We start from the raw sequence: 22,686 nt of genomic DNA on the forward strand, positions 1-22,686 counted from the left end.
CCGTGCTCCCTGTGTAGTTTCCTTTCCTGGACTCAGTTCAGTCTGGGTCTTACGGTGATGGCCTCCCCCAGGGGTATAGACCAGGACCCTCAGGAGTGGGGGTCCTGCCCAGCCCTGGCTTTGAGCCGTGACCCCGGTCCTGGTCCCTGCCCTGTGTGGGCCCCTGCGGGAGCCGAGACAGCTTCCAGGCTCAGCCTCATCCCCGTTCATTGCTTTTTGTTTCTTGTAGGTGGGCATGGTTATATGTTGTTTTATTCTTGCCTATATTTTTTCCTTCATTGTTATCTTATTTTAGAGGGCAGGGCTGGGTATTCTTCAGAGCATTGGTTTCCAGATCCATCTTCAGCAGGAGTCCCTGCACAGACACGAGCACTGGGAATGTGAAAATTATAAAGTGGGGTTAATGCTAAAGCAGTGTAATTAAAGATGTTATAGAATTTTTATCCGAGTCTAGGGCTATAAAAGTGAGCATTAAAAAGAAGAAAATAACTTTCAAAGTTATGCCAAGCTGAACTGAAAAGAGGAACAATAGGGTTGGAATTGTGGGATTGAGCCACTGTGGGGAGAGGCTGTAAGGGGAGCTGGTGAACCACCACAGGGCTGCTAAGTGTTTTAACCTGGACTTCCTCAAAGCCTATGGAAAGTGAGAAGGTGAAATAAAAGGAGGAAAACGGATGAAAACCAAAGCTTAGCAAAGAATATTTATGAAGAAATAGTTCAAGCATTGGAATTTGGGGTCATAGAAAATTTTGTCAGAAAATAAGCTGTAATATTTAAAAATAAATAAATAAATAACTACACTGCCCGGTTTTAAATCACTGATGAATTTGCTACCCTAGGGAAACTGAGTACCCTAGGGAAACTGCTGTCTGACTAGTGGGATTTATGTGGTCACCACCTCTCTGCTGCTGGGCCCAACAAGGTGCAGACACTAAACTTCATAGGCTCTGTCAGGCTTAGAGCTGCAGGTGGCTTTAGAGCTCTCCTAGTGGCTCTGTGGAAGGTGAAATGCAAGGATCTCCCGAACTAGACCTCCTGTCTGGTTCACACGAATGTTTTAAGATCTTATCTAGTGGACCACAAGGTTCTTGTCTGCAAGAAGTAGTTCATGGCCTTGTAAGCAAGAGACAGACATGCTGCACGTAAGCAACTCTAATGAAAGTGCAGCACATTGTTGAACTCACTGAGTTTAACAGACGTTCTCAGAGGTGGGGTTAAAAAGAAAAAATTGGGGCAGGAGAAAGGGCTGCCTTCACTGTTGCAGTTGATGTCCCAGCAGGAGCAGGGATGAAAGCCAAGATATCACTGACTTGGGGAGATTGGTTTTTCTATTGTTGTTGTTGTTTTTATTACAACTTGGATCTCCATTGCATTGGGAAATGATATTTGGGATTGTAGGGTGGTATGCCTAAGGGATCCTGAAGGGTAGTTTTAAATAGAGATGATTTTCCTGATTTTCAAGCATGTCTCTCATGTGAAATAGGATTCCACTGTCGGGAGGGGGAAGGTGTAGGGAGAGTGTGGGGGGAATCGAGGGGAGGGGAGGGGAGAGGGCCCTTGGCTCTGCTGGCTCCTGGAGGCAGTGGCAGCTGAAATGGGCCTTGAAAGGAACAGAGGCAGCCAGCGTTTGGGACCTGTTGAGATGGTGAAAAGGATAGTGTGGAGGAAGGGACCAGCCTGAGCCAAGCCAGAGCAGCAGTGCCCACAGTTCTGCCAGGCAGAAGGGGAAGAAAGGTGGAGGTGAGGGGTACTTTGGAACAGTAACTTGAGAGCCTGCATTCTGGGTGTTTCCTGAATGATTGCTGAAAAGGTTAGAAGTTTCTGTTCTGTCAATAAAAAGCCCTCCAAGGATTTTGACCAGGGGAATAACCCGATACATTGTACTTTAGGAATGTTGAAGAATGATCTGGAAGTTGTGTAGAAAATGAGCCAAAGCATTTAGAAGAAGAACAGATGTCTGTAATAGTAATCACTTAGCACGTATTTTTTTGAACCCATGTTGTGTAAGATGTGGTACACGTTTATGCATTAAACTTCACAACTTACTCTGCCTTGGAGCAGTTGTGAACCAGATGCAATGAGTGGGGCAGAGGGAACGATTGATTTAACTGTTGTAGTTGATATGGGGTGAGTGCTGCAGTGGGGAATTCTATGGGGTGCTTCAGGAGCCCACTGGAAGGCCCCTGGACTCTGGAGTGATTGGGAGGAGTCAGGGAGGGTTAGGACGGGGAGAGCCAGGGAGGCCTCGGAGATACCTAGGGCCTGGATTTAGGTGGGGCAGTCAGAATGCAGGTGAGACTGACAGAAGATGTGCTCAGATTTTGAGGGCCAGAAAAGAAGGGGAAGTTAGGTATAACACCAGAATTTTATACAGAGCCTTGGGGTATAGGTAGATGGTGCCAATACAGAATATACAGTGTCCAGGGAAAATTCTAAATTTGGGGTCAGGGTGATGGAAATGATGGATTTAATTAGAGAAGTAGTGGATTTGCAGCACTGGTGGGACTCCTAGGCACCCCTCAGACATTGGGAGAGTGGGGCCCGGAGCACAGAGAGGGAGGGCAGGGTGGGTGATTGTCAAATTAGCGAGTCAAAAGAATATGGCTACTGCAGAGAGCTGGTGTCAGAAGGTGAGGGCTGAGGGCTGCCCCATTGGAGTTGTCCACATGTGAGTGACTTGGAGGATTAGGGCCAGCTTGGGGCCCCTGCCCACATGTCACTGCCTGCTAGTGCCTTATTTCATCCTGGCTTTTAAAAATGTAAAAATTGAAGAAGAGTAACCATTATACCAGCTCTGTGTTTTGTCTTTTTGTCTAGATCTGTGCTGTCCAATATAGTGGCTGCTAGCCACATGTGGCTATTTAAATTTAAATTAATTAACATTAAATAAAATTAAAAACTCAGATCCTCAGTTGGTTGCACTAATGAAGTGCCCAGGAGCTACACATGGCTACTGAAATATCCGTGTCTTTTGACTTGTCAGTGAGGGCTTTGGTAGACCCTGAAATGTGGTCTATTTCCTTGTTTGCTTTGGAGTCAGAAGCTGGGCATCAGGCTAGTGACTGTTAAGGTGTCTAGAGACAGGTATGTTGGAGTGCAGAGAGGGTGGACACAGGAACCAAGCCAGGCTGCTCCTTAGAACCACCTGGGGAGGATCTGCTGGAGCAGCTTGCTGGGGGCGGGAGTGAGGAGGTTAGGGCTCTGGTCAGATCTCAGAGACTGTCTTAGGCACCCTGTGTTCAAGTGCTGCCTAAGATGCTATAAGTGCTGCTTGTTAACTCTTACAGAAGGGAATCAGTTTCTTTAAACAAAATAAAACAAATACCCATGACAATAATTAAGAAGAAGAAGAAGTCCATATGTAGAGGAATATCATACAGATCAAAGTAAGAATAAGAGGCTAGAGACATGTGGAGCCCCCAGATTCATAGCAATTAGACTGTCCGACCAGAGTTGGTATTGAATAGGAGCAGCACAGCAGACCCCTCTTTAACCCACAGGAATCTTGTTAGGCAAATCTGTGTGTTTTTGAAGGCAGCTAGGAAATGTGTAATAGGGGAGAATGCAACGTGGTGAGAAATTAAAACCAGGAAAACATAGCAGAAAGTCTTGAAGAAGTGCCACACCCCAAGAATTTTGGTGGGGAAGTGTAGCCAGGAAAAAGGTCTCAGGTTTGCTCCATGGGTCTCTTAAATTGGTAGTTATCATGTCATCTGAACCTGGAAGGGCGTGAGAGGAAGCCGAGTTCACAGCCTGAACTTGGTATTGGCACAGGCACTTCTGTAATACAACCTGTTGTTTCAGCCCAATTGGCATTTCACTGTTGAGTTCAGACTGGGGGAGCATGTTTAAGATTCCTTAAGCTTTTGTTCTGCTTCTTTGAACAGCCTCTGTGAAAATATTTAGATCCCAGTCAAGTGCTTAGAGTACGTTGTTCAGTCTGGAGATATTAGGGGGTACGAGCTGGAGAAACATAAAAGTAGTTTTACTGGTTTTGGTCTTATCAAGGAAGGGGAAAGTACTCACAAGTGTTCAGAAAAATTTATAACTTGCTTTCACTTCCCTTAGTTTGCTTTCTTCATAACCATGTAATGTTGCAAGCCCATACGCATACATTCTCGCATTGCATAAATACTGAATTATTCAGTATTGAATAAGCATTTGAGTCCCCACCATGTGGTTGACCCCACGTTGCTTACAGTCCAGTAGTGGAGATACAGCAAGTCAGCAAGCACACCATAAGAGTTGTGGTTTGAATTTGGCATGGGTTGTGTGGGGTGCCTGGGAGGGTTGCTCGGCCGTGTTACAGGATTGGGCCTGGCCAGGGAGGTGGATTCCCAAGGAAAATGGCATCGAAGTCCTACGGAATGTCTTAAGTCTAGCATGTCAAGGTTAGAGAGTCATACGGCCTTTCAGCCTTGAAACCGCATGGCCACATCCTGTTCTAGTACAAGGTTAGTGCAGGAAAACAGTGGAGTGGAGATGGGTGGTGAGGGTGCTGATGAAAAGTTGCAGTAAAATTTGGGGTAGAGAATTCTTGTGGGTGCTGGGAGGGGAAGGGTCTGGAGGCAGGAAGGGCGAGTGAGGGTGATGTGCCAGGCCAGGTGAGAACTGATCGTGAGAAGGTGGGAAGGAAACTACCGCTTCAGCAAATGCTTGTTGGGTGCTTGCTCGATGTGAGGCTTTGGGAACACAGCCATAAAAAACTCCCAAGTTCCTCCCCTCATGGAATTTGTGTCCCGGTGGTGGGAACAGACAGACAGTAAAATAAGCATCAGATGGTGGCTGGTGATAACTGCTGTGAAGGAAAATAAAGTTGGGGATGGGGGATATAAGGAACAGAATGTGAGGCCAGCTAGGGAATGGGGGCAGGTCAGACAGTACCTGCAGACCATTAACTTACTGTTTAAAAAAATAGCATTCAGTGCCTCTCACAGGTTCTCAGCTCTGGGGAATAGCAGTGAATAAACAGACTAAAATCCCTGATCTCATGGAGTCTCTACTCCAATGAGGGAGATGGGCCATAAACAAAGTAAATAAGTCAAATCTATAGATTTTCAAAATTGTCCTGAGTTAGGCACAGAGTTGTTGGAGGGCTTTGAGCATAGGACTGAAGTGCTCTATCAGCTTTCAGAAGGATCCCTCTGGCTGCTGAGTGGGGAGCAGGCTGAAGAAGGGGAAAGCAGGAGACGAGTTTGAACTTGACTTCCGCAGTCGAGTGAGAGGCCAGTGACTGGGGCCAGGGTGCCTGCAGTGTGGAGGAGTGAGAAGCGACATGGGGCTGGAGGAGAGCTGACGGAGTGTGCCAATGGACCGGATGAGGGTGGGGGCGAATGACGGGAGGCAAGGATGACTTCAGAGCTTTTCCCTGAGCATCTGTGGGGATGCATTTGCCGAGTACTAAGATGGAGGCAGGCAGTGGAATGGGCAAGGGGGAGATGCAGGGGAGTCAAGAGTTGGTGTCGGCTGTGTAGACATCTGAGTGGAGACACAGGGTAGAACATTGGATGAGGCTGTGGTGCTCAGGGAAGAAATCTGGGCTGCAGTCATCCACTGGGAGCCAGCAGCAAAGAGATGGTATTTAAAGCTGTGATGTTGGACAGAAGCACCTGGGGGTCGAAGTTTCCAGAGAAGAAAGGAATGCTGAGGACTCAGCTCTGAGGGATCAGCCAAGGGGCCACATAACGTGTGGCTGGTGAGGTTGGAGGGAACCAAGACAACCCCGTCCTGGAAGCCGAGGGAAGGGAATAAGGATCAACCGATGGATTTAGCCAGGGTCAGGTCTTTGCCAGCAAGCGCCAGGGAGCAGTGGAGCTGAGGGTTGGTGCAAGAGTGATGATGATTCCAGTACAGTGGGGGGGGTGGGGGGTGGGCGGGAGTAAGGACTGAGCGGTATGGGGTGTGTGTCTGATGGTGAAGAGGCTGTTGGGTCAAGGGTTTGGCCGGTGAGCCTGGTGGGATCAAGACCCCCCCAGGAGAGTAGGAAAGACAGGCAGAGGCACAGATGTAGATCTGACCAGACGTGGAGTTGGATCAGGTGTGGGCAGGGAGGTATGAGGGGAAGTCAAGAGTGCCTTGAGGTGACAGCACTGGGCACATGGGTATGTGGTGGTGCCCACTGTTGTAGCAGAAACACACAAACAAAATCAGGTGGTTTTTTTTTTTTTTTTTTTTTTTTAATATATATGTTTTTAATAGAGAAGTTTTAGGTTTGCAAAAAATCATGCAGAAAATAGTTCTTATATACCATCCTTATGATTAACACTTTGCATTAGCATGGTACCTTTGTTATAACTGATGAAATAATATTATTGTAATTGTACTATTAACCATGGTCCATAGTTTACATTAGGGTTCATGGTTGTACATTCCTATGTTTGTGATTTTAGTTCTTATTCTAGTATCATATATGTGACCGAAAATTTCTCCTTTCAAATATGTAGTTCAGTGCTGTTAATTACATTCATGATGTGCTACCGTCACCACCATCCCTTACCAGAATACTGTGGCAAAGTAATGAATTAGTGACTATAGACTTAAAGATTCTGCTCTTTGGTGATGCTCTGTACTCATTTGCAGCCAGGCAAGTATAGATTCTTTTGCATTTGAGAAGTCGTTTCCCTCTTGTCTTCCTCCAGTCAAAGGCAGAGAATCCAGAATCATGTGAGAGCACATTTCCCTGTCTTACTGCAGAGAGTGAGGTGGCTGTAATCAGATCTGAACACCGTTTACATTGGCATCTTCTTAGAACAGCAAGCAAAGTTTCCTACTTTGCCAGTTAGCAAGATGTTTTAAAAAGGTCAAACGCAGGCATAAAACTAGGGGACCTTTGCTTTTGGGTTTGCGTGGGGCATCCCAGTTGATGCCTGTTGTTCCTACATATTACTAAATATTTCCCCTTTATTCTCAGAAGGGTCCCAATTTGGATGATACAGTATAGGGTCACCTTAATTGCAACCAAACTTAAATATGAAATGGCCAAAAGCATTTTTAACTCTGTAGGAAAAAAAAGCTTTTTGAAAAGTCTTTTCTGATTATAAATGTTAATACATGCTCAAAGTGGGAAATTTGGAAAATACAGGAAGGCATTTAAAAGATGATTATTTTTTAATTAGTTGGGTTTGGGAATTGGTCAGAAAACATAGTTGGGTCCTTTCCCTCCCATCCCCTGTAGCTTCTACAAATGAATTTTCCTCTTCCTCTAAGTTCACCCTTAGTAAGCCGGAGGAATGGAGGGCTTTCCCTGCTCTCCGTTAACATTTTGGAGGTTTTTATCAGCACCGGTAAAGACATTGTCCTGGTATGTCAAATTAGAGGCAAAGGAGGGAAAGTTTAGACTTTAAGTATTTGTAGCAGAAGGTGATTGATTGTGAGAAAGTCTCTGGAGAAAAGAGATGAGACAATTCAGAAAAAGAGGGCTGTTGCAGAAATAGGGAAGTGTAAGCAAGCCGCGACCCCAGGAGAGGGAGTGGGAGGAGCCACGGGGGACGAGAGGAACTGGAGGGGTGGCCAGGCTGGCGGAGCTTTAAAATGAAGGGCCGGGGGGCGGGGGGGGGGGCTCCCTGGGAGGAGACTCCGGAGTTGCCCAAGGAGCCCAAGGAGCTGAGGTCGGGAGGAGCTGTGGTCTTATGGGTGTGGTGAGTGGGCCGGAGAGGAGGTTTGGGGGTGCTCCGGGCTGTGCCTGTGGGAGGATGCAGCCAGAGCAGGGAGGACACCTCGGGAGGCAGGCACTGGCTTCTCTCCTCTCCTTTATCTCCTTCCCCATCCCTCTCCTTCCTCTTCCAAATTTTCTGAGGGTAGTGATGTTAGCAGAGGTGGTAGAGGTGAGTGAGGAAACCATTTAATGACAGTTTTGATTCCTCTAGACCCCTGACTCTGTGATGGCAGATTCCAACTATGTTTTCTGCTCATTTTCGGCAGTGGAAAGAAGGCAAAGGAGTTCGTGGTGCAAAGAGCCCTAGTTTAAAAACTAAGCACAGTGGGCTAGGACACGTCCTCATGGTTGTGACCTGGAGCTGTGGGGTTTCTGTTGTACTTTATAAATAGAGGGCTGCGAGTTATTAACTTTTAAAATTGGAAGTCTCAGTTGGATGGTGATAACAGTTGTCTTGAAAAGTGCTCGCTTTCTGTAAGAATTATTATAACTTGAGATCAACAGTGCATATTTCTGAGGTCTGAGGATGAAGAGAGACTATTTCCTGGAATCATCTTGGAGAGTTGATTTAATTCTCCTTTTTCTGTAAGATAAAGAGTTTGAATCTACTGCATAGTGGCTACGGTTTAGGGGAGGGGATACTCTTGACAGATCAAAATGGAGCAACCAAGATGAGCTGCCTTTTCTGTTTAAAATGTTTAAGTTGGGGAAAAGCACATTTTAGGAAAGGAATATGCTACAATATGCTTTGAAATGAAAATTTCTAAAAGATGGGATGCAAATGAAGTTATTTATATGTGGTCAGAGATTATTTTTCTTTCTGGAGTTTTTGTTGCTCTTAAAAATTAAGTTCTCTGTTCTGGTTTTGGGCTTTCAGATATTTGTATTGCAGCTTAGTTAAGTTTAATAGAGAATTTTCATAGTTTTAAATGAAATAAATGTTGTTAGTAATGCAAAATGCATATCTAATAGTTGGGAAACAATTCGGTGTGAGGATAAAATAATAGATGTGCTGCAGTCGTTCACTATGGCAGATTTATGCAGTTTATCAGCGTTCTGGCTCTCTCTTACCTGAGGCCAAATTCATAAGAGTCTTGGCCTTGGAAAGGGTCCCTTGTCCATTCTGCTCTTTTTAACATGCTTGCTTTGTGCAGGCAGGGAATGCAGCAGCAGGAGCATTCTACCTCCCTGACCCATCGCCTCAGCTCCGAGGACGCTGCCGCTGCTTCCTTTGGGTTGTTTTCCAGTGCCGAAAATGAGCAGAAAACATAGTTGGAATAGCACATCTATTATTTTATCCACACATCCTACCTGGGTCATCACGACAGCCTCGGTGTGGTCTCCCTGTCTCCCAACTTTGCTCCATTTCAGCCCCCTATTGTCATTCCTGCCTGTGTCTCTTGTGTTTCATGGACTTAGGATTTCTTTTCCCTCTAGGTCTTGACACACACTGAGCCCTCTGTACCTCAATTCCTCATTCACTTCTAACCTGTACTCACCTAAGTCAGGCAGGCAGGCTCCTGGGTTTTAATGGTTAGAGAGTAGGGCATTTTAGATCAATTTTTGTACCATAATCTAAGCCCATCATTCTGCCATAGAAAAAGTTAATTGCCTGTTAGGATTTGATAAAATGCTTGAGGAGGAAGATGATTTCAGAAGAATGACCTGAGTCATTCTTCTCCACCTTTTAAATTTTGTATGTTGAAGCATCTGTGTTTCTCCCTAGGGTTCATGGTGCAAAATATGATTTTGGGGTGAGATGGAAGTAGCAAGAAAACTACGATGTGTTCTTTTCTTGTATCTTTTTTATAGCCTACATATGTTTATTTCTCTCATTGTTTTATTATTTGTATAACTTTTTCCATTTATAAAAGAAATATGTCACTGCAGAAAATTTAGAAAATGTGGAACAATATAATGAGAACACGGATCATTTAAAACCCCAACATCCAGAAAAACAACATGCTAATATTTTTTGCTGTATTTCTTTCCAGAGATTTGAAGCAAATGTTCAGGTATTTTATAAAATTCAAATCAATACACTCATGCACACACTCACTCTGCTTCATAAAACCCTTTAACTTCATATCATATCCTGGCATATCCTATATCATTGACTACATAATTTATAATTATGGCATATTAGCAGATCACGGATTTAACTTTTCCTCTGGGAGCTTGGGTTGTGTCTGAGTTTTTGCTGTAATAAGCGATAGCCTCGTGTGTGCCAGCCTGATCACAGCCGTTCATCTTCCTGGCGGCAGTGTGGGAAGTGCATCTTTGCCAGCACTGGACATTAGCTTTAAGAGACTGCCATGTTGCTGATTGACACCCGGTGTCTGATTGCTTTAGTTCTGAATCTCAGTGAGATGGAATGCTTTTCTTCCCCATGTCCTTGGCCGTTTGTAATTTGCCATTTGTGACGTGTCTGTTCTTCCCTCCCACCCCTCTTTGTCCATTGAGCTGTACCAGAGATAGCTGGTGAAGTGTTTTAGCATGGCACACAGAACTGTTAGGCCTTACAGTTGTGCTTAAAATCCCTGAATCAGAGGGAATGGAGGAGAACCTGGAGCACAGCCGGCTGGGTCTGTACCGATCATTACAATAGCTCCAGGGTGGGGGGCATATTTCATCTCATTCCATCTGTCGGAGAACAGCTTCATGTTGTGGAAACACCATGGTCTCGGGAGCCTTAAGTTTACATTTAAGGCTCAGTTTATCCTCTAATAGCTGAGAGGTCCTGTATGCTTACTCAATCTTAGAGCTTTAGCTTGTCTGTTTCTGGTGATGTTTGATGTATAAATGAGATCACACCTGTCAATATCAGACCATGTACAACAGTAGATAACTAATAAGTGTGTGTTCCACTTCCCTCCTGCTCTGTGCTGTGTCCTGTAAACCTGAGATAAGGCACCTGGGGGTCTGTCATGGGGACCAATACCAGCGACGCTTGTATACAGTGTAACTGATTTGAGGAAGTCATGTAATTTCTCTAAGAAACAGTCGTATCTGCCTGCTGTTAGATTTCTTCCAGGGCCTAAACAAGGGTGCAGTCCACAGGATGGGATCCTGTAGAGGGATAATTATTTACATATTTTAAAAAGCCTCAGCCGGGATCTCAGTGGGAAGAGCTGGAGGTCTGGAGTCGAGTGTGGGTGCAAGTCTGCCCGGAGCCCGAGGTAATTTCTTAGGCTCTCTGGGGATTAGTTTCCTCCTCTGAAAAATGGGGACAAAAATAGCAGCATCTATCTCAGGGGCGTTGAGAGGATTAAATGAAATAATAGGTATAAATTTATTAGCACTGTGCCTGGTATGTGAGATGTGCAGTAAATCAGAGAACACAAAGAAACCAGTCAGTGGTTTAGCTAAAATGTGAAGATGCTTTGACGAGGCTCTTTGACCAAAACATTGGAACTCTCACTGGGGTGGGGGAGAATCTTTTTTTGCCCCATCCCGTGTCTTTGAAGGATCATTCTTGTGGCATAATCATCGAGGCCAGGAAAGAACTGCCCAGATGGCAGAAGTTCCCCCAGTTCCTGGCTCTGTGACCGGCAGGGAGGGGGCTGGTGCTATCACACTAGGAAAGGCTGTGTGAGCATCGGGGTCAGGTTCCAGCATTATTCGTGGTTGTGAAGCAGAAAGTATAGTTCTCTCCATCATTATGTGTGTGCGTGAAATAGGCTGGTTCTTTTACAGATAGTTCTGTAAACTTCATTCCGTTGAACAAGGTCTCACAGATCTCTTTCCCAGTCAGCACAAAAGGATTTGCCACCTAAGGGCAGCCTGGTATTAACTTAGCAGATGTCCCAGAATTTAATTAATTGGTCCTTAAATGGGAATTCTATTTTTATAATTTTATTTATTTTAAAATTAGGTAAGATATTCATATGATTAAAAACAAGTACAAAGGCTGTATGTTGAAGTCTCTTGCCCTGTCTTGCAGCTTTGCAGCCACCCAGTTCTCCTTTCCACACACAACTTTCCAGACACACTTTGTGAATAAGCCAGTAAATGCATTCTCTATCCCCTTTTATATATGCATGTGTGTGTGTGTCTAGCTCTATTCTTGCATTCTTGCTTTTTTTCTTTAATGTATCTTGAATGGTGTTCTGTTATGTTCCTTATGTCGGTATATAATAAGACTTACCCTCATTCTTTTTATGGATGCACTGTATTTTATTTAACTCTTTCCTCTCGATGTGGACATCCGGATTATTTCTAATATTTTGCTATTACTAACAGAGCTTCATGAATAACCTAGTACATCTAAGTCGTTTCATGCAAGTGTGAGTATAATTAAGGATAAATTTCAAAGAAGGGGCTCACTTGGTCACGGACTGTGTTCCTTGGTAAGTTGCAGACACCCCCAGACTGCCCTCTGTCAAGGTGATTCCAACCTCAGCAGTGTGCATCCTTGTTTCCCTGCGGGTTTGCCAGCAGAATGTGTGGTCAGTCTGGGCTCTCGGCCAACTTGGTAAGTGGATATGTTTCTCGTTATAGTTTTAATTTGCGTCTTCTTTAGGAAGGTTGAACATCTTTTCAAATGCCATTTTTATTTCCTTAGTCATTTTCCTATTGGGATGTTGATCTTTTCCTTATATGGTTCATTTTTATCTGATTTTTATCTAATTAGCTTACCTGTAATATGTTTCCATCTGGAAAGAATGAAAGATGAGGGCACCTGTTTAGGTGGAAACCACTGGGTGCCCTCAAGAGCTGCTCAGGAATTGGTTTGAGACTGCGGGGATACATGGGGACAACTTGAGTTAAGCTCTTGTAAATGCCACCTGAAGGAAGATGTTTGGTGAAGTGCTTTGCCCAGTCCTGGCATGAATATGTGCACAGCAAACATTACTGTGACCACTGTCACCTTGGGATGGGGGTGTGGGGGGTAGGAGCAAAACTGGCAGAGGGTTTTTCAGAGTGGGGTGGTGACAGACTCATCACCCCACCTGTGCTCTGGGTTCTGGCTGGGACTGGGGAGAGGAGGCATCTGTGCTGTGGGACAGGCTGGACATACCTGGAACCCAGACGGCGCTCCTGGCTGCTGCTGCTCCAGGAGCCCTCTGGAGAAGGCAGAAGGGTTGGTCAGTGCTGTTGAAGGAGGCTGTGCTTCCCAGGGTCATCTTGCTTTTCGCTGCAGTATTGGCTGCTGCAGGTGGTTTTGCTTGGCCAGTGCACTGCACATGGTCACTGGGGGCTGCCATATTTGACGAGGGAATAAAAATTAGTAGAGGCTTTGCTTTGTCTGCCAACTTTGGGCCACTAGGGTCATGTTAGATCTTTCAGCTCTGTCTTTTGGGGTGTCACAGTCTAAGGTTGGCAAACTGAGGAGGTTAGCACAGGTATTCTAATAAAAAATCTGTATTATACTCACTTTATTTTTCCTGGTAGTTAATTTTGAAATCAAATTACATTGACGGTAGGTAGGAGATTTTTATATTCATTAAAAAGGGGCTTGGATTAAAGTCTGGGAAACACTCATCTCAGTATCTTAATCTTTTTAAACACTTTAGCTGTAGAGATTTGGATAGTAGAGGAGATAATCTTTTTTCTTTCTCCTTCCTTTTTATTTGGGAATAGGTAAGTAAGAAAAGTTTGTGTTAACTTTTTAAAATTGTGAGAGTAGAAAGCAGTTAATTTGGGTAACATTTTTACTATTCTGAAAGTAAATTCTTAGTATAAAATAGTGCACTCTGCTCCTGATCAGAACATGGCCGTGGTGGGTGCGTCACACCAGAGCCCAGATAGGTGATCAATTGTATCCTGGAACTTTTGATCAGAGACCTGGGGTCTCCTGGGTGCCTGTAATGTCCACCTTACAGTGTCAATCAGCAGCGGATTTACTGTAGCTTCCGGATGGGTAACACAGGCACAGTCAGCTGTCAGCTTAAACCTGAATTGCTGTGGTGTTGGCACACATAGGATGCTAATAGGCTGTCAGTCATATCCCTGAGGCTTCCTACACGTGTGACCATCTCAGGGTGGCTGCTTAGGGTCAAGCACTTCTTGGCCCAGTAGAAATAAAACACTTGTACAAGAAAAGTATTATGTTTATTGAGCAATAGACCTGCTCCCCGACTCCACCCTGAAATACAGCATTGCATATTGGAGACTTTCAACAAACATCAACTGGATAAATTTAAGCAGAGAGAACCTGCAGTCTTAGCTGATTGAGTGATGATTGTACTGTATTAGTTAGGGGCAAATTTTTAAGCCACAAATTTGGTTTCACATAGTTTTGGGGGGAGAGAGGACATCTTGTTCCCAAAGGGTTTGTAAAATAACTCTTCTGGATATTTTTTTATAAAAACTTGATCAATTTCCTGAGATGAAAACAGCCAAGATTCTCCTCCTTGATGCTGTTGATAACACACAAGAAAATCAGTTTAGAGTGCTTCCCAAGACATGTTTTATTTCCCAGTAAAAATCAGTTAGAGGTTCCAGAATTTGGTGATGTAATACTATCAGCAACATTTTTTTCAATCCTTTTCACTTAAAAAACAAAAACACCTCAATGCTTTTTCTGAAGAGCTGATTTTAACATTTGTTTTTTAAAATTAAAATTTTTAAAAAGTAGACCCTTAAAATGGCAAACTCAAGAAACCAAAGGGAAAAAAATAGTGAAATATACAAGTATTTTGAATAAACCCTTCATTTTTAGTAACACGCAGGTCCCTGCTCCCACACACTTTAGAAACAAATGGACCAGACCTGAGCAGGCACCGGGGGAGACCCCACCTCTTACAGCCTTGGCTTCCCAGGTTCCCGGTCCCTCTCCCTTCAGTAAAAACCCACCAGAATCTCCCAGCTTCTGAGTTTCTCGCTATGTCCAGCTGGAGCCCTGGTGGCACTGGAGCCTGGCGGTAGGGAGAAGGGTGACCTCCTCCCTTTGGGGCTGTGGGTGACAGGGGGGTGGTGGCTGGCAGGTCCTCGGCTGGGGAGTGTGAGTCTGGCGAGGACAGGATGCGCTCCGAGATCCCCAGGACAGCTGGACCTGTGGAACTACATTAGAAATCGTAGGTTAGGGCTGATAATTTCTATAGTTAAATAAACTTTTCCTGGACTAGCCTGGGAAGGTAAATCTCCCTTTATGGGATGATTTCTCTGGATAAACACATTTCGAATTGACTTCTTAACTCCTGTTGTACTGACCACTCCCGTCCCTCCCTACATCAGTCTCCTCGTCTTTGGGATTGCATCTCCATCCTTCCAGCTGTCCAGGTGAGAAAACCAGATAGTGGCCTGGATGCTTTAACAGCCCAATCCCACCCCCAGTCCCCAACACCGGCCCAGGGTTGCTATGCTGCAGCTCCCACCCGGGCAGTCCCCAGATACCATGGAGTCCACCTTCTCACTCTCTCTTGATCTACGTGACTCCCAGAGCACCGTTCAGCCTGGCTGAGGCCACTGTCCCTTCTGGCCTGCCTGTAGCCTCCTACAGGGTCCTCTTTCCTCTGTTCCTGTGTCACTTCACCCACTGGCCCATCCTCCCTGCCGCAGCCAGAGTGATCATCAGACCACCCGTCTGGTCATGGCACGCTGTACATCCCTCTATGGCTTCCTGTTGCTCCTGCATTGAATCGGAATTCCTGGACTGTGCGTGCACTCCTCAGGATGGAGCTCCTGGAGGAAGGCACCACCACATTCTCGTTTCCTCACACAGCGGTGCTCAGGCGGGATTTGTTGCGGGAACATGCCAGCCTTTTCCTAGGGCGGGGAGTGTCCACATCTTAGAGTACTCATTTAAGTGTGTGTGTGTGACGGGGAGAGAGGGAACGAGTCAGGAGAGGAGTGGGAGTTGTTAACTCCTACCCAGATCTCCCTTCCTTGGTGCCATGCTTTATGCTTGTGATTTAGGCAGCAGCCGGAACTGAATGCAGGTGAAGGTTGGTTTTAGTTGACTCAGATCTTTAAGTCAGATCTGAATTTCTCTGACGACTGAGTGAGTAACCTTTGCCGTTCTAAGAGAGTTCTCTTTGGTGATGCCGTGGAGCATGTTTCTAGTAGTAAGTTAGAGTTCTCTTTGGTGATGCCGTGGAGCATGTTTCTAGTAGTAAGTTAGAGTTCAGCATCTTGTGAGCCCGAACTAGGCTGGGAATGTATGTCCCACCAGCAGTTAGTTTTACAGACAAACAAATGCCACAAATCCAGTTGGCTTCTGTGAAAGCAATAGCATGCTTTAGAAGTCGTTTTAGGAGCAAATTTTTATTGGATACAAGAAAAATCTGTCCTGTAAGAATTATGTACTAGTTAGTTGAGGTCTCTGATGTACTTTATTTAAAACTAGCTTCAGACTTGGGTAATAATTTGTACAATCTTAAAAAAGAAATTCAACTTCTCACTGGTCTGACTTCTTCAATTCAAAAATAAGGGGTTGGAAATCTCCCCGGACTTTCTCAATTCAAACTATGCTGCTTGGAGCGTACGTCTGTTTTAAGTTCTTCCCTTTATGAGAGCAAACTGTGCTCTAATTATAGACAATTAGCAAAATTTATAAAGGGAAAAAGAAGGTAAAAATAGCCACTGATTAAAGGCAGCCCCTGTTAATATTTTTTATTATCCTTTTTTAAAAAGCTTTATTTATTTATATAAAATTATATAAAAATATATATATTATTTATATAAAAAGCAGTATATAAATAATACACAGATACCTACTGATTATTAAAAATCCAAATGTTACAGAAGGGTTGGTTGGGAATAAAAAAAGTGCACTCCATTCCTGTCCTTGCCCGCTCTGTATTGTTTTGTGATTTTTCTGGGTCCTTTACCAAGCATTTGGACAGGTAGGAGGTTATTAAAGCTTTACTTTCTTAGCATAGTTGGGATCATTCTAGGCTTACTGTTTTGTGACTTATTTTTGACAGTATTTCTTGGAGTTCTTTCCTTGTCAGTACATTAGCTTTATTCTTTTTAATGGCAAAATGAGATTCTCTAAATGGATGTCTCATAATTTGATAATTTCTTTTTGATGGACATTTAGGTTGTTTCCAAGTATTCAATATTTCAAACACTGCACCCTTGAAGAGACACACCAATGATGTAGATATTTCTATGAGTATAATTGCTGGGTCAAAGGAAATGCCCGTGTTAAATCCCATTGCCAGATCCTCCTCTACAAAGGCCATTCTGTCTCATGCTCTCACCAAGAGCACTGTTGAAGAGATTCCCCCCACACCCTTGTCAAGGCCAGATTCAGCTTTAAAAACTTCCCCCTAATTTATGTTAAAATTTTTTTATTTTTAATTGTCATTGCTATAATTTTAAATCAGGTTAAACAGTTTCTCATGTGTTTATTGTATATTTATTTATTTATTTATTTTTAGTGCGTGTGTGTATTACCTTTTGCCCATTTCCTTTGGATTGTTTGTTTTTATTATTGATTTGCAGATGTTCTTTATAAATTATTGATACTGACCTGTTGTATATATTTAACTAGATTTTCTCTTAGATTGTCACTTGTTTAATACTCTAGAATATTTCCCCAAACTGGAATTTAATATTTTTATCTACTTTGTCTTTTTTCCTCTGTATTTTAAAATTTTAATCATCCTCCTCATGTTCAGTTAACAATGTGCATTTTTGCTTTCTCAAGTTCCATATGACGATCATTTTGACTGTAGTATTCTGGGAGTGAATGGTCTGTAATTTATCTAACCATTCTATTGTTGGACACTTAATATTCAGTTGTTTGTTATTTATATATATAAACTTTGATTAACTTCTTTGGGTTAAAGCCCTTTTGTTTGTTTATTTTCAGTATACTTTCTTCAGGATAGATTCCTAGAAATGGAGCAATTGGGTTAAAGAGTAAAGATATTTAAGGTTCTTGTTACAGGCTGGCAGAACCCAAGATAATTGTGTTGCACCTCGAGGACAGGCATGGAAAGCGGTTGTGACCTGCTGGGTATTTTCTTTGAATTCATTTCAAGATGAATTCTGGTCCGCACCTTGATGGCCCAGAAACCAGATTTCGTCGACATAGACGCCCACCCCATCCCCTCATCCTAACACCTCACCCCTCACCCCACCAGGCTAGTTTGCTTAATTACAGCAAGAAACATAAGGTATTAAGTTAAAGGTGTGCAGTGGTCCATTTTCTCCTTCTGGGGCTTGGTTGCTAGATGATTCCTCCGGAGGGGAACCGATCTTAACCACAGCAGCTTAGGATGCTCCCACCCACCCAGCGAGGGCCTCGTCACAGATGCCGTCACCCTTGGCGGGGTCTGGGAGCCCCACTCCCCACAGTTTTCTCTTGAAAGTCTCACTTCTGGTCTCCCACGCTGACCCACCTGTTCACACACCTCCTTGTGGCTCCCATGTAGGTATCTTGGGGTATGTTTTTCCTCCATCAAAAATACACACATGTGCATTGTTGCAGCACACGATTGTTGGTAGTTTTCATTTTAAAAAAAAACACAAAACTCTGCTGACTTGATAGGTGAAGAATGCACAGTTTTTGGCTATGAGAAAACAAAAGACTCTAAATAGAGTATTTCTTCTCAGGTGGTGATAAATGGGGGTGCCACATCCAGCGGTGAACAGGACAACGAAGACACTGAGCTCATGGCAATCTACACGACGGAAAATGGCATCGCGGAAAAGGTACCCCCTCCGGTCGCCCACACCCCCTATACCTACTCCTGCCATCTTAGATCCTGCCCCAGGGCCTGGGTGGGAGGTGTTTGTGTGGGTGCACTTTGTTTCCATTGGAAATAGGAGGAATAGAAGTTATTAGTTTTTTATTGCTTTAGTGGCAGTGAAGGCAAAAACCACGTGGAGTAACTATCTAGATAATTACTAGGCTCCCAGAGGGAAGTGGTTAAGAGCTGGAGGACTGGAGTCAGGTCTGGGTGCAAATTTGACTCTGAGCCTACGGGAATTTCCTGAGCTCTCTGAGGGTCAGTTTACTCACCTGAAAAATGTGAATAAAAACAGCATCTGTCTCAGTTTTGTGATATTTAAGAAGTTCTGTATTTTTATTCTAATGGATACCTGTATTATTATAACTACAGAATAATATTTATTTGTCTTCTCTTTTCCCACCATGAACAGTGGCTATATTGGTGTATTTCCCCCCTTCTTTTTACCTTTTCTCTCCTCTACTCTCCATCTGATCTTGGTCACAAATATTATTTTTCTTTCTTTATACCTATCTTTCTAATATTTAATTTGTTACCTTTGACTTGTCGCTGTTTTAGATGACAGGCAGTTGGTTAACTTACTCTGCTTTTTGCCTTTTTCCTTTTCATGCCCAATTTTATTCGTATTGAGTCCATCTGATCGGGTACATGTAGCATTTATATAATATTCAGGAACCCTAATTCCATATATTTGTTTTAGTTTTAATTCTTCATTGGTTTTGGCCAAACCTTTTACTCTGGATTCTCCATTCGCTTCCTGGTTGGCCAAAGTTCATCCTCCAGGCCTCGGCTGCTCTGAGGAGGGCCCCAGACCAGCATCATCTGCATCTCTGAGGAGCTTGTTAAAATGTAGGATCTCTGCCCCACCCCAGACCTGCTGAACCAGAATCTTCATTTTCACAGGATTCCTTCAATTTACTCGTTGACGTTTGAGAAGCAATGCTCCGGTGGTTTCCGGAAGACAGGCTGGCTCATGGAATAAATTCCTTTTCAAAATTATATAGCATGTAGACTTGAAGGGGAGATTGGTTTGGATCCTGACTTGAACAAATCGATTTTAACAAAACAGTTTTGACACAGTATGAAAAATTTAACAAGTACCAGGTGTCTTGTCAGTGTTTTGTCTTTGGGGCTGATCCATTTCTTGAGAGAGGAATCTACTAGTCTCTTCCCATAGGTGGAAGCCTGGCTTCAGGTATTTGGAAGCAGATGAAGGTCCCACTGCTCTCGTTTTCATTGTACTTCTCTTAGTGTTCTGAGTCTGGAGTCTTTCCGGTTTGTATTCTTAAAATAATACTTTTTTTTTTTTTTTTTTGGTCTGGAAAGAGTTGGAAGATGGTAGGACAGCAGGGTTAGAACTCATCCTCCCTGCCCCCCTCCTGTGCCAGCACACATCTCCGTGTCCTCTGTACAAGCACCCAGGCTTTAGAATCCTTCCCATCCCCAAATTGGTTACAGTTCCTCCAAATGCTTTCTTTACATGTGCCAAAAATATGTTGATCTCACTTCTCTCTCTTCCTGTTTTCTTTGACCCTGTAGGGTTATATCATATTTATTCCTTTGGTGTTTTTAGGAGTTAGAGGAAATTGAAACCCGTGATCAATGTACGACGTTTAATTGGAAGTCAAAACTGGCTCTTTGAAAAACCCAATGAAATTGGTCCACCTTTGGAGGATCCAATTAAGGGAAAAAATGAGAAAGCAAAAATAGACATTAGCAATGTGAAAGAAGATGTAAGAAATGTATGAGAGAATATTACATGCATCTTTGTGGTTATTAATTTGAAAGCATTACAGCAGGGGTTGACAAACTGTAGCTCACAATCCAAATTCAAGCCACTACCTGTTTTTGTAAATAAAATATTACTGGAACACATTATTGGAACACAACTCGGCTCTTGCGGTGCAGTTGTGACTGAGCCATATGTCCTGCAAAGCCAAAATTATTTACTGGATGGCTCTTTGCAGAATAAGTTTGCTGACTCCTGCTCTAGAGGATATGATTTCCTAGAGAAATTGGGCTCAGAAGTGCTAGACTAGTTAAATAATAAGAAGAGATTGGAGAGGTTGTTAACAGTCTTAAGAAGGCTCTAAGGTGAGAGCTGAGTTGTGAGTTCCATCTAGTCTTTAAAGGGCAGGTAATCTTGTTCTTTAGGTTGTTTCAGATCACTGAACAAGACAGAAAACTATTAAATGACATTACTAAACTACTGGTGCAGTCATCTTTTAAGGGAATGTTGCTGTTGGAGGTTTCTCTTTTTGCTTTTTTTTTTTTTTTAAACCTAGGTAAATGGCTCATTCTTTTTTATGTGGTTATAAATGAGTGTGGTACTGCACTGCACAGTGACCAACTGATGGGGTTGGCTGGTCCCTCAGCCACACAGCTCGCTACTCCATGTCATATTAATACCACTCATGGACATTTATATTAGTTCCAGTGCTGAGTTGTAGGACTGCCCTCACTACTAAGAAAAAAGGGGTGTGTGTGTGTATACACACACCTGGGTGGTGCACATATCTTAATCTCAGGCTGCCCATGCCTGACTAAAGAACAGGTGCAAAGTCTTTTCATTTCAGTCAATCTGCTTCTCAGTCAAAACCAGCTATAATTGAATCTTTAGAATAATGTTGCTTTACAGTGCTATTGTAAGAGGTTGTCCTAGTCTATTTTTTTTTTTTTTTTTCATTTTTATTGAGATTGTTCAGATACCATACAATTATCCAAAGATCCAAAGTGTGCAATCACTTGCCCCTGGGTACCCTCATACAGCTGTGCATCCGTCACACTTAATTTTTGTTCAATTTTTAGAAACTTTTCATTACTCCAGACAAAAATAAAGTGAAAGATGAAAAAAGAAAAAAAGAAAAGGAAACTCTAATCCTCCCATATCCCTAACCAACCCCCCTCAATTGTTGACTCCTGGTATTGATATAGTACGTTTGTTACTGTTTATGAAAAAATGTTGAAATACTACTAACTGTAGTATATAGTTTGTAATAGGTATATAGTTCTTCCCTATATGCCCCTCTATTATTAACTTCTAATTGTATTGTCATACATTTGTTCTGGTTCATGAAGTGATTTCTAGTATTTGTACAGTCAATCATGGACACTGCACACCATAGGATTCAGTTTTATACATTTCCATCTTTTGACCTCCAACTTTCCTTCTGGTGACATGTATGACTCTGAGGTTCCCCTTTCCACCTCATTCACACACCATTCGGTGCTGTTAGTTATTCTCACATCTTGCTACCAACACCCCTGTTCATTTCCAAACATTTAAGTTCATCCTAGTTGAACATTCTGCTCATACTAAGCAACCACTCCCCATTCTTAAGCCTCGTCCTATATCTTGGTACCTTATATTTCATGTCTGTGAGTTTACATATTGTAATTAGTTCCTATCAGTGAGACCCTGCAATAATTGTCCTTATGTGTCTGGCTTATTTCACTCAGTATATTGCCCTCGAGATTTTGTCATCAACCCATTTTTTTTAATATGGTTTTGTTCACTCACCATACATTCCATCCCAAGTAAATAATCGATGGTTTTCTGCATGGTCATGTATTTATGTGTTCACCACCTTCACCACTATCTATATAAGAGCATCTACATTTCTTCCACAAGGCAGGAGGGAGAATCAAAGAAGGTAGAGAGGCAAAAGAAAGAGGAAACAAAATGACAGCTAGGAAGCAGCAAAAGGAAAAATAACCTTAAATCAAAGTAGAATAAAGAATCAGACAATACCACCAAGGTCAAATGTCTAACATGCCTCCCCTATCCCCCCCTCTTATCTGCATTCACCTTGGTATATCACCTTTGTTACATTAAAGGAAGCATAATACAATGATTCTATTAGTTACAGTCTCTAGTTTATGCTGATTGCATCCCTCCCCCAATGCCTCCCCATTTTTAACACCTTGCAAGGTTGACATTTGCTTGTTCTCCCTCGTAAAAAATATATTTGTACCTTTTATCCCAATTGTTGAATACTCTAGATTTCACCAAGTTACACAGTCCCAGTCGTTATCTTTCCTCCTTTCTTGTGGTGTCTCACATGCTCCCCATCTTCCTCTCTCAACCGTATTCATAGTTACCTTTGTTCAGTGTACTTACATTGTTGTGCTACCATCTCCCAAAATTGTGTTCCAAACCACACACTCCTGTCTTCTATCACCCTGTAGTGCTCCCTTTAGTATTTCCTGTAGGGCAGGTGTCTTGTTCACAAAGTCTCTCACTGTCTGTTTGTCAGAAAATATTTTGAGCTCTCCCTCATATTTGAAGGACAGCTTTCCTGGATACAGGATTCTTGGTTGGTGGTTTTTCTCTTTCAGTATCTTAAATATATCACACCACTTCCTTCTTGCCTCCATGGTTTCTGC

At 43.1% G+C, this 22,686-nt stretch overlaps 1 protein-coding gene across 4 annotated transcripts in view; it reads left to right on the plus strand.

Annotated features, from left to right (window-relative positions):
• The window catches only part of SLC23A2 (solute carrier family 23 member 2), a 147,291-nt gene that overhangs the window by 61,054 nt on the left and 63,551 nt on the right, over positions 1 to 22,686 (plus strand). For 3 of the 4 annotated variants that reach the window (XM_037811381.1, XM_037811382.1, XM_037811383.1), the window contains exon 3: positions 18,164 to 18,262. In XM_037811381.1, the coding sequence (XP_037667309.1) occupies positions 18,164 to 18,262 (99 nt within the window). Of the gene's footprint in view, positions 1 to 7,576; positions 7,638 to 18,163; positions 18,263 to 22,686 lie in introns of those variants that run through there. The other variant, XM_037811384.1, reaches the window with a different exon arrangement.

Source organism: Choloepus didactylus, chromosome 19 (genome assembly GCF_015220235.1).
Source record: "Choloepus didactylus isolate mChoDid1 chromosome 19, mChoDid1.pri, whole genome shotgun sequence".
Classification (NCBI taxonomy): Eukaryota; Metazoa; Chordata; class Mammalia; order Pilosa; family Megalonychidae; genus Choloepus; species Choloepus didactylus.